Source organism: Lynx canadensis, chromosome C1, assembly GCF_007474595.2.
Source record: "Lynx canadensis isolate LIC74 chromosome C1, mLynCan4.pri.v2, whole genome shotgun sequence".
Lineage (NCBI taxonomy): Eukaryota > Metazoa > Chordata > Mammalia > Carnivora > Felidae > Lynx > Lynx canadensis.
The window spans coordinates 126,836,535-126,849,381 of record NC_044310.1 but is presented as its reverse complement, the minus strand read 5'-3'; the positions used below and the strand labels follow the sequence as shown (position 1 = coordinate 126,849,381).

Below are 12,847 nucleotides of genomic sequence, written 5' to 3'. Positions count from 1 at the left end.
GGAATATTCTTAGAGTAGGGCAAAGGTACGCATTAAACTTCCTAGATTTGAAATGAAACTGTACCAAACTTTGCTCAGAAACTTGGTACCCGTTAATACATGTTTCAGTGGCATATTAGAGCTTGTTTTTAGCTATAAATTATTAATGCCAGGGATAATCTGAAGTGGATATCGTTGTGACTGATCAAAGTGATTTTCTTCTTTTGAATTAGGTTACAGATTATGCTATTGCCAGACGTATAGTAGACTTGCATTCAAGAATTGAGGATTCAATTGATCGTGTCTATTCCCTTGATGATATCAGGAGGTATCTTCTCTTTGCAAGACAGTTTAAACCCAAGGTAACTAACTCGTCCTTTTGTACTGGAGTATGGCATTTAATAGGGCATAATAGGGTTCTATGGAAATTAACCTATACTTGTTTGGTTTTTTCTTTTTGAGGGTTTTGTTTTGAGAACAGTGTTTCTTCAGAGAGTTAAGAAGAGGGAATTTTCTAAAAATTTTCTTTTGTTGAGTGCTAATAAAAGGATTTTGATGGGGGGGGGGGGTTCGCCTGGGTGGCTCAGTCGGTTAAGCATCCAACTCTTGATCTTGGCTCAGGTCTTGATCTGAGGTTGTGAGTTCAAGCCCTGCATTGGGCTCCACGCTGGGCATTGAGCCTACTTAGAAAGTTGGGGTGGGGGGCGGTGCATGGATTTTTAATGGGTGAAGAATTTTGAATAACCAAATAGGATGTACTTTTATTTCAGCCATTATTCCTAAGAATCTTTTTTTTAATGTTTTTATTTTATTTTTGAGAGAGAGAGAGACACAGGCTCCCGAAGCAGTCTCCAGGCTCTGAGCTGTCAGCACAAGGCCCGACATGGGGCTCAAACTCATGAACTATGAGATCATGACCTGAGCTGAAGTCGGTGCTTAACCTACTGAGCGACCCAGGTGCCCCCTTATTCCTAAGTATCTTAAAATTGTATGAGCTTAAGTCAGTAGTCTACTTGGATCTTTCTTTGAGGAAAAGTTTGGATTCCTTTAGGTCATTGTGATTAATGTGGATTAATATTTTACAGTAATTGATGTTTATTGAGTTGAATCTGTACTAGATCCAGGACATTCATTTTTAAAGTAAATTTCGAAATTTGTTTTGTTTGACATTTTCCTAAAGTAGAATACAAAAAGAAAAAAATTTAATTCTGGATGAGATTTTTACACTATTTTCTGGCTCAACTTTTGGGACTTTACCCAAAGGATTTAGTTATCTGTCACTTCACTGATTATCCATAATATTGAGACTGATTTTCACTGTCGTTAAAAAAGCTTAATGAGGCATTTAAAACCAAGGGTTATTGGATACATATGTGTAAAGAGGCTTTTGTTCTCTAGACTGTGTACTCATCCCTCTGTGACCTTGGCATGCTTCTTTAATAGGCTGAGTTCCTTACTCTGAAAAACTGAGTATTCTTTTAGTATTCTTACTTTGTTGTTATTATTCAACACATTTAAAAGACATTACATCCTTTTCCACTGCTTCAGCTTGCTATGTATCTTAGAAATGGCATTTGCAGGGCACCTGGGTGGCTCAGTTAAGCATCCGACTTCGACTAAGGTCATGATCTTGCGGTTTATGGATTTGAGCCCCATGTCGAGCTCTGTGCTGACAGCTCAGAGCCTAGAGCCTGCTTTGGATTCTGTGTCTCCCTCTCTCTGCCCCTCCCCTGCTCACACTCTGTCTGTCTGTCTCTCTCTCTCTCTCTCTCTCTCTCTCTCTCTCTCTCAAAAATAAACATTAAAAAAAATAAGAAGAAAAAATGGCATTTGCTTAAATACTAACCCTGTTCTCTTCCTCTTCATAAAATTAGTATATGAAATTCACAGGTTTCCTTAGTTTCTTTTGAAAGGCATTTCAGTATTAACTGTCATTGACTTCAAAGTTTTGACCCTCTCACTTCCCCAAAGTGTCTTTACCTGGAAGGCTCTTAAACTTAAATTTAATGCCACTCCCATCAAGTAGAAAAGCCCTGACTTCAGTGATGTTCTGAAACAGATTTCTAAAGAGTCAGAGGACTTCATTGTGGAACAATATAAACGTCTCCGCCAGAGGGATGGGTCTGGAGTAATCAAGTCTTCGTGGAGGATTACAGTGCGACAACTTGAGAGCATGATCCGTCTCTCTGAAGCAATGGCTCGAATGCACTGCTGTGATGAGGTATCAAAGTCACTTTAACATAATGGGAGGAAAGAGAAATTGATTTATTGGTTTATAACATGTTTTTATCTTTGATATACTGTTGAGTGCTCATAAGATACGCAGTGCTGGGATTTCTCCCTTGAAGAAGGTTGCTGTGAAGTATTTATTGAATTTAGTTTGATTAATATAATGAAATAATCATCTCCCAGGTTATGGAGTACATATAGAGGTGAGTTACCATTAATAGGTAGATGATCCTCCTGAAGTATTGTCAGAAAGTCAGTAGTAGCCTAAAGCTACATCATCTCATCAAAAGAAGGGTGAGTACAATGCAGTGTTATTTTGAGAGACACCACATTCACATAACTTTTATTAAGTACATTGCTATAACTGTTCTATTTTATTAATTATTGTTAAGCTCTTACTGTACCTAATTTATAAATTAAACTTTATCAGACGTATGTATGAATAAGAAAAACAGTATATGTAAGATTAAGTACTGTCTATGGTTTATGCATCCACTGGGGTCTTGGAACATAATCCCTGAGAATAAGGGGGATGCTGTGTACCACATTTTGTTTATCCATTGATCCATCAATGGGCATTTGGGTTGCTTCCACCTCTTGGCTGTTGTGATTAATGCTGTGGTGAACATGGGTATTCTCTGTGTTTTGAATATTAATCCCTTATCAAATTTATAATGTGCAGATAAGTTCTCCCATTCTGTAGATTGCCTTTTTTACTCTGTTGATTGTTTCCCTTGATGCTCAGAAGTTTTTGAATGGGATATCATTTCATTTGTCAGTTTACCCCTTTGTTGCCTGTGCTTTTGACACTATTATCAAATCCAGTGTCCTGAGGCTTTTTTCCTGTGTTTTCTTACATAATGTTTTATAGTTTTAGGTCTTCAAACTATTTTGAGTTAATTTTGTATGTGATGTCAGGCAGGGGTCTAACTTCATTCTTTATCATAAAAGATATCCAGTTTGCCCAGTAACATTTGTTGAAGATACTATCCATTCTCCAACGTATGGGCTTGGCATCTTTGTCAAAGATTATTTGATCACAGAAGTGAGGGTTTAATGATAACCTTAAAGATCTAAGGATTACTTTGTATAAATGCAGTCCTAGAATATGTTCCCCCTTGTGTCTGTTTTTTTCGTACAGAATTAAAACTATAAAATATCATCTGAGTTTTATGTAATACTAGTTTTTCCATTTTTGTGCTGTGTAATATTCTGTCAATAAATCACAATGACTCACCCATTCTTCTGTTAATGGGCATTTGGATAGTTTCCAGTTTGGGTTCTTATGATACATGTCTTTTGGTCTGTATGGCATATATGTGTGTGTACATTTCTGTTCACTAGAAGTAGAATTGTTGGGTCAGAGGTTATACGTGTGTTCAGATCAGTAAAGACTGCCAAAATGGTTTTCCTTTAGTGGTTGTATCAATTTATATTCCCACCAGCAGTGAATGAAAGTTGTTCTACATTATTTCCAATACCATATATTGTTGGTCCTTTTAAGCCATTCTGGTGAACTGATGGTGTTATCACGTATTTTATGTGTGTGTGAGAGAGGGAGAGTGTGAGAAAAATTAAAATGCCACTGTGATCTGGTAAGGAGAGAATCTGTTTGGTATATCAAGAAGACTGACTTTCTGATTTACTTCATCTTGATTGGTTTAGGTCCAGCCTAAACATGTGAAGGAAGCTTTCAGGTTACTGAATAAGTCAATCATCCGTGTAGAAACACCTGATGTCAACCTAGATCAAGAAGAAGAGGCCCAGATGGAGGTAGATGAGGGCCCAGATGGCATCAATGGTGAGATACTTGTTCATTTACTGTTCTGGAGTTAAGAACTAAAATGTTCTCTGAGATATTATGATAAAAGTGCACTTGTTGATGGTTTTGAAGTCTGTATAGCAAAAGGGAAAAAATGGATATTGAATTGTACTAACTGTTTACAAGGTAAAATACAATTAAATAATTCATATAGAATATCTATGCGTGAAAGATTGAAAGAAAATACACCAAAATGGTGACAGTGAACTTAATTCCCTGGCCTGATTTATTGTTATTTTGCTTTTGAAGTAAAAACATGTTCTTGACTACATTAAAACAGACAAATACTGGGGCATCAGTTAAGCATCCGACTCTTGATTTTTGGCTCAGGTTATGATCTCATGGTTTGTGAGTTTGAGCCCCACGTCAGACTCTGTGCTGACAGTGCAGAGACTGCTTGGGATTCTTTCTCTCTCCCTGTCTGTTTCTCCATTTGTGCTCTCGCTCTCTCTCTCAAAATAAATAAACTTTAAAAAAACCAAAAAACAGACAAATAACAGATTTTCACATTTTGTGTATAATATTGCAAATGAACTTAAAAAAATTTTTTTTTAATGTTTATTTAGTTTTGAGAGAGAGAGAGAACACGAGTTGGGGAAGGACACAGAGAGAGGGAGACACAAAATCCGAAATAGACTCCAGGCTCTGAGCTGTCCGCACAGAGCCTGGCACGGGGCTCAAACTCATGGACCACGAGCTCATGACCTGAGCTGTAGTCAGACGCTTAACCAACTGAGCCACCCAGTGCCCCCCCAACCCCGTTTTTTTTTTTTTTTTTTCAATGTTTATTTTTGAGTGAAAGAGTGCAAGTAGGGGAAAGACAGAGAGAGAGGGAGACACCGAATCTGAAGCAGCAAATGAACTTTTAGATCAGGGAATCTTATCTTCATAACTGCCATCCTTCCCATTCCTTCCAAATTAGTTTCTGTTTTCACTATTAGCATTTACAAATTTGTTTCTAATTTATTTGTAAAATGACTAAATACTGAGTGTAACTATATGCTTGTGTAGAAGTTAGTATTAAAATAGAAGTAGTATACTTATATAAACATTTGATGGGGGAGTGTTGGAGGCACAAAAACAAGATTCAGATGGTTGATATTTCACTTAGGTCATGTTGACAGCCCTGCTCCTGTGAATGGAATCAATGGCCACAGTGAAGACATAAACCAAGATTTTGTTCCTAAAGCCTCCTTAAGGCTGGGCTTCTCTGAGTACTGCCGAATCTCTAACCTTATTGTGCTTCACCTCAGAAAGATGGAGGAAGGTAAGGCTTTACCTAGTATGGCCACATGCTTAGTCATTCATATAAGTTTTATTTGTATAAGCCACTTCTAACTGCTAAAGACTGTTTTGTCGGAAGAGATCATAAATTGTTATAGAGGCTCACTTTGGCAAAGAAACTCTATCAGTATATCTGACAGTCTGGACCTTTCACCCACAAGTTCATTGTCAGACAAAGGTCATTTTTTAATGTCCTTCACCTATTTTAATATTTTTGAGAATCAGAAGTTAGGATCTGATAATATATAAAGAAGCACTTAAATGTTTTTACAGATGCAAAATCACTGTTCCTAACAATGGCTTTACTTCAAATGGATGACTCTAGGTTATTTATTTTTGTAGGCAAGTAATTGAACTGAAAAGACCATATTGGCACATATTCTATACCTAAAAATGAAGTAAAATCCTCATTTCTCTGTATATAAAGTGTGATATCTGGACACTAGTATCCTGCCTATCTTAATTAACTGCTTTACTATGCTATTCCACCATGCCTGTAGTTGGCATAGAAAATGATGAAATCAAGGTGTTGAACTTAAACTTTAATTTGCTGGTTAGCAATCAGATAATTCTTATTTAAAAGTCCAAAAATGCTGGCTTCTGGACACTCTCATCACAGTGTCCTGTCTGTGGAAGGAAGAGAACAGTGAGGCTGTCTTAGCTTACTAAAGATTTGAATCCTGTAGTTTTTGCCCCTTGGGAGTTGTAGACCAGTGGGAGGGAGGAGAGAAGGCAGTAAAGAGGCCAGTATGACAGACAGGTTTTAGCCCTCCCACCCTCTTCTCACATAAAAACTTTTGGGAGCTCACATGTTCTTGTGTTCACATTGTATTTCATTTGTCTTTTTCTCATGTAGTCAAATTTTAAACATGGCAAACCATTGATGGAGCAAAGATAATGGTTAGCGCCCAGGCACTGTATGCATTCCACAGATAAATTCTGCTAGATCTTCTTTTCCTTAGAAAAAAAATACTGTTCACCTAGTAGTAATGAATTCTCAGTCTTCAAGTGGACAGCTGTTCTCTAGTCCAGCACAGAGAATACAACTTTAAGCCAAGAAGGTCACTTACCGAGAACATTTAGACCAACCACTGAAGTTTCAGTACACCCATAATAAAAGTTTTCAAAGCCATTGTCAGTAAAGCTAGAATTTTCCTATTTTTCATTTTTCATTTTATTAACAGTAGCTAGAACCAAGACTAAGAGTTTTCTCTTATTAATACTTTGCTTCTGTGATAGTTACGCTATTATCCAGGTTCCATCTTTTCTTGTGAATTTGGACTTCTGCTTTGGACTCTGACAAAGTAGATAATCATTCAGTATAGATAGACCTTGCTGAAATAAGTTGATAATTTTTTATTTTGAGTGAATGCCCTTGGATTTCACTTCTTGGTTCAGCTGTGTAAAATCTTCCTTATTCCAAAGAGGAAAAGTTATGTTTAAGAAGTTTTGCTTGCTGTTGCTAATTTATGCTGTCAATTACTATTGACAAACATTCTCATAGAAGGTGAAGGAAACAGCTTCATACTTTGAAATATTATAATCTCTATTTTATTAGATTTTTTTCCTCAGGATAAAATGAGGCATACTTTAATACAAGTAATATGACAGGTTATTTCAGGCTTACACTGGAACATTGCAAACCTTATTTTAGCAGGTATTCTTTCTGACAGGTTGATGGTTATCTAATCTGTACATTATCTTGTGTATGCAAACCCCAAGGATTGGCAATACAATTTGCTAGAAGGAAAATTTAATCCTTTTGAAATGTATTTTTTGTTGCAGAAGAGGATGAGTCTGCATTAAAGAGGAGTGAGCTTGTTAACTGGTATTTGAAGGAAATCGAATCAGAAATAGATTCTGAAGAGGAACTTATAAATAAAAAGAGAATTATAGAGAAAGTCATCCATCGACTCACCCACTATGTACGTACATAGCTACTCTTGCTTATTAATGAGGGAGGGAGTCCATGCTTCATACCTGCAGGTTCATAGATGTTCATTTATTTTGAATCATTGGGATCTAGTTAAAATTATGAGTTGTGGGGGGCCAGGGTGGCTTAGTTGGTTAAGTGCCTGACTTAGGCTCAGGTCATGATACTGCAATTCATGGGTTCGAGCCCTGCGTAGGGCTCTGTGCTGACAGCTCAGAGCCTGGAGCCTGCTTCAGATTCTGTGTCTCCCTTTCTCTCTGGCCCTCCCCTGCTCGTGGTCTGTCTCTCTCTCTCAAAAATAAAAAAAACATTGAAAGGAAAAAAAGAATTATGAGTTGTAAAAAAGAGAGAATTTACAGCAGTTAATTGGCTTACTTCCTCTGCTGGAACCAGCAGAACCTAAGTTAAATCTGGGAAGGTAGGGTTAGGGTCTTACTATCAAACTATTTTTAATCTTTGTTTTCCACTCCACTCCCTTTACCATAAACCTGCAAGCATTCTGACCTCTATTGCCTGTTTTCTATATTTCCTCTTCCCCACATCCTCACCTCCCCCATCACCCAGCTTACAGTCTATGGTCTGTCCCAATGATCACTATTTTCTCACACTTTAAACTATAATTTCTCTGTTCTACTTGACTGGCAAAACCCCAGCCTTGGTTAAATCTAAATCTTTTTACTGTGCCATATCCAAGCAGTTAAAAGTATCTGGAGAAAGGCATACAACCACGTGCCATGTCCTACTTGAAATTCATGCCACTAATCTCAAGTGGACTCTTCTTTTTTCTTTTCTTTTCCTTTTTTTTTTTTTTTTTTTTTTTTTTACCATATACACAGTTTTATTCAGGGTAACTTAATGACAAGGGGAGTCACGTGGACGATGATCCAGGTGCTAAGCAGATACCTTTTGTAAAGTCCAGAACTTAATCCACAGATTTTATAAAGCAAGGAGGTGCGGGGATATGCAGAGGTCACTGTGATGAGGTCAAAGGGTTTAACATTTAACACACTCGTTGCCCCATCTGTGTGCCACAGGAGAGGGAGGGGAAGAAACTATGTTACCTCTACTAGTTATCTAGCCATTATAGGAAAGATAAGAACAAGCTTTACTGCATTCTGGGCAGGGCATACATAAACCTCCAAGGGGCCTGGAACATACAGCCCTGAGGGAGGCCATTTTGAGGAAATGAATAAAATGGAGGTTTCACTTGAGTAACTCAGTTTAATCCAATGGTTCTCAATTTTAGCATGCACCAGAATCATCTGAAAAACTTACTAAAACGCAGATCACGGGAACCACTCCCAGAATTTGTAATTTAGTAGGTCTGGGATAGAGACCAAAAATTTATTTGGTTTTGTTTATTTATTTACACCAAATTAGTTAGCATATAATACAACAATGATTTCAGGAGTAGATTCCTTAACGCTCCTTACCCATTTAGCCCATCCCCCACTCCCACAACCCCTCCAGTAACCCTGTTTGTTCTCCATATTTGTGAGTCATTTTGTCCCCCTCCCTGTTTTTATATTATTTTTCTTTCCCTTCCCTTACGTTCATCTGTTGTAAATGACAAGATTTCATTCTTTTCGATTGCCGAGTAATACTCCATTGTATGTATATACATCTTCTTTATCCATTCATCCATCAATGGACATTTGGGCTCTTTCCATGCTTTGGCTATTGTTGATAGTGCTGCTATAAACATGGGGGTGCATGTGTCCCTTCAAAACAGCACACCTGTATCCCGTGGACAAATACCTAGTAGTGCATTTGCTGAGTCATAGGGTAGTTCTATTTTTAGTTTTTTGAGGAACCTACATACTGTTTTCCAGAGTGGCTGCACCAGCTTGCATTCCCATCAAGTGGATTCTTCTTTACTGATCCTACCTACCTCGCAGTGGCACTGCCCAGTGCTATGACTTCTTCCAGTCTCTAACAGGATCATTACAGGCATGCCTCCTCCCTACTCACATCAGTTGGTCATTCTCTATATTTGGCCTATTGGTCTGTCACTGTTGATTGCTCCTTCTGAGTCACCATATTTTCTTGGGTCTTCTCCTATCTCTTTGGTTATTTCCTCTTAGTCTCTTTTCCTGAGTCTTGTCACTTTTTAAATGGAGTGCTGTACTCAATCCTCAGACCTCTTTTGTATTTACATTGATTACCTAAGTGATCTCATTTGGTTCTATGAATTTAAATCCATCCACTGATGTCTCCCAGATTCAGCTGTCACCTCTCCTCTAAACTCCAGATGTCGGTAACCAGCTGCCTACTTGTGAACTATAGGCATCTCATGCTTAATGTGTGCAAAACAGTTCTGTCCCCCACCCCCCCAGTGTTCCCATTTACTCAGTTGTTCTAAGCCAAACACGTTAGAATCATCCACGATGCCAGTTTTCCCTCATAGCCTCTCCTTTAAGCAGCAAATCCTGTGAGCCCTGCCTTCAGTGTATATATTCTGTGTTCTATTCTCACCGCCTTTACATTTACTCAAGCTACTATGCCTGAACTTTCACAGGAGCCTCCTAACTGTCCCCCTTTGCACTAGCTCTCTGTCCAGCAGCCAGACAGATCTTTTAACAAATCAAAACGTTTTCATGCCCTACCTTCCAGTTCTTCCTTCACATTTACAATAAAATCCAGTCTCCATAACATGGCCTGCAGAACCTCTACAACCAAACCCCTCCTTAGGTGTATACCTCTTCACCTTCTTGCATAGGACTCTATTCATGTTGCTACTCAGTGATACTGGCCTTGTCACTATTCCAGAGACACACCAAATATGAGGACCTTCGCACTTGTCCTTTGTCTCTTTACCTAGGTTCCCTCTTTCATTCTGGTGTCTGCTCAAATGTTACCTTCTCAAAGAGGTGGTTCTTGCCTATCCTGTCAAAATAAGAGCCTCCTGGAGCACCTGGGTGGCTCAGTCAGTTAAGTATCCGACTTCAGCTCAGGTCATGATCTCACAGTTCATGGGTTCGAGCTTCACATCAGGCTCTGCACTATCAGCACTTCAGATCTTCTTTCTCCCTCTCTCTCCCTCCTGTCCCCCTCCACTCCTTCTAAAATAAATAAACATTTGGGGCGCCTGGGTGGCGCAGTCGGTTAAGCGTCCGACTTCAGCCAGGTCACGATCTCGCGGTCCGTGAGTTCGAGCCCCGCGTCGGGCTCTGGGCTGATGGCTCAGAGCCTGGAGCCTGTTTCCGATTCTGTGTCTCCCTCTCTCTCTGCCCCTCCCCCGTTCATGCTCTGTCTCTCTCTGTCCCAAAAATAAATAAAACGTTAAAAAAAATAAATAAATAAAATAAAATAAATAAACATTTAAAAAAAATAATAAGAGCCTCCTTCTTGCTATCACTCCCTAATCCTGCTTTGTGTTACTTCATAGTGCTTATCATTGCCTGGCACTAGGTTTTCAGTTTGACTTACTAGAGTGCAAGCACCAGGAGGCCAGGGACTTTGTTTTATTGATCATTCTACCTCCAAGACCTGTAGTGGTGCCTGGCACATAGATCAAATATTTGATGAGTGATTGAATTTTTATGTTTAAGTGGCAGATTCAATTGCCCTGTAGCTCACTTTACAGTGTTCACTCTATAAATATTATGAGTGTCACATTATCAGGATTGTATCATCTGAAAAACCCTTTACTTGTGTGAGTAGATGAGTGTATGATTAGGTGGTATAATATCTATGAAAATCTGAATTGGGGTGGTAAACATTCACTTGTCTTTCTAGTGCTGGGCAGTGTGTTTGCACCAGGCCAGCCCTTCCCTTCCTAATGCCTTCTGGGATCAGTGTAAGATAAATTGACCCACACCACAAGTCTGCTTTGGGACATTTGGTAAAATTAGCTGATCTAAACTGGAGCTACCTTTTTAAGTTTGACATCACCTGAGCTAGCTAGCTCATTTACAAAAGACTAGAGAAATTACACTGTGCTGATCAAGTGTTCTTCCTGTAAGGGCTTGTTAGTACATAAAGTGAGATCTTAAAAGTGTCCAGTCCCTCTTGATGGCAGTAGTGCTCATACTATAGGACATTTCTACCTTCTTAAGATCGAATACTATTTCCTGAGTTCTATATGGGCTTGGCTAGGAGTTCCTCTCATTTGTGGGTATTTTAGATTAACTTACAGGTACATTTAAGCTATGTGGCATGTTCTACTTTTTTTTATTAGCTCAGAGTGAAAATTTTTCCATGTTAATTAGATTATACCTCTAACTGAATTATGAATGGGTGGTATATGAAAGAGTTAGTGGCTAGTAACTAAAAATTTATACTAAATGAAATTAGAACACTTATCAGAGTGATAAACAGAATGATAACCATATTTATCAGGATTTTACACAATTGCATAACCTTAAAATTCATGTATTTTGTCTTTTTTGAAATCATATTTACAAGATGTAGTATGCCAGGAAACCTTACTAAAATCACAATGTTGAGCTTGCCTATGTATTTTGTAATTTTTCAAAAGATTTTTATGTTATAAAAGATCTGTATCCTAATGGGAAAGGGGTGTAGCAAAACTTGGTAAAGATTTTAAGGTATAGTCCTTTCTCTGAGAGTTTATGAAGGAGAAATGGAAGAAAATGCTAGTTGCAAATACTCAGAAGGGTCAAATTATGTGGATGGGGTATTTTTACACTACTGCTGGAGACCTCAGGATAAATCTTTGTGTTTCACAGGATCATGTTCTGATTGAGCTCACCCAAGCTGGACTGAAAGGCTCTACAGAAGGAAGTGAGAGCTATGAAGAGGATCCCTACTTAGTAGTTAACCCTAATTACTTGCTTGAAGATTAAGATATTGAAAGTAACCAGAAAAACTGGCCCCTACCTTCCGGCCTAGAGTCTGGATGTAGCTCTACTAGCAAGAGAAATGTTTCTGGGAACAAGGCTTCAGGAAGATTTATTTTGAGGAATAAGAACCTAGTTGGTGGTCCTGTATGGTCATGTTCCTGTAATATGCTTTTATATTAACACAAGCTTTAGCACATTGTTTAGCGTGCTTGTCTAAATGAAGTTGGAACCCAATGATGTGTGCTTTCTGTAACTGAGGACTTGTTTTCATGTATAGAAAAAGGTCTGTTATTTTTATGGTATATAGTATCTTACTGGAGAGGTAACTTTTTACAATTGCCAACTACTGCTTTTCTTTGTCAAAATAAAATAATGTGTTCTGCAGTTGTCCATTTTTATTTCCACCCTACTCTAATTATTGCTTTCATCTGCATTCGACCCTTGAACAACATGGAGGTTGGGGGCACCAGTTCCCCCATGCAGTCAAAAATCTGTATATAACTTTTGGCTTCCCCACAACTTAAACACTAACATTGCCTACTATTGACTGGAAGCCTTACTGATAATATACAGTTGATTAACACATATTTTGTATGTTATATGTATTATATACTGTATTCTTAATACCTTTTTCTTAATCTTTTCAGTATTTCTAGACTACAAGATTTGTCTACAAGTTTTTTGAAATTTCTTGCAGATCTCTGGAAATTTTTCCAATATATTTATTGGAAAAATCCACGTATAAATGTACCCACACAGTTCAAACTTGATTTATGGGGGCGCAGCTATGCTTGT

General features: G+C 38.2%; 1 protein-coding gene across 1 annotated transcript in view; it reads left to right on the top strand.

Annotated features, from left to right (window-relative positions):
* Positions 1-12,436, top strand: part of MCM6 (minichromosome maintenance complex component 6) — a 38,986-nt gene extending 26,550 nt beyond the window's left edge. The window contains exons 12-17 of the mRNA XM_030326441.1: positions 213-341; positions 2,039-2,200; positions 3,874-4,009; positions 5,142-5,297; positions 7,100-7,239; positions 11,939-12,436. Coding sequence (XP_030182301.1) covers positions 213-341; positions 2,039-2,200; positions 3,874-4,009; positions 5,142-5,297; positions 7,100-7,239; positions 11,939-12,055 — 840 coding nt within the window. The 3' untranslated portion in view covers positions 12,056-12,436. The remainder of the gene's footprint in view (positions 1-212; positions 342-2,038; positions 2,201-3,873; positions 4,010-5,141; positions 5,298-7,099; positions 7,240-11,938) is intronic.
* Positions 12,437-12,847: the final 411 nt, after the last annotated feature.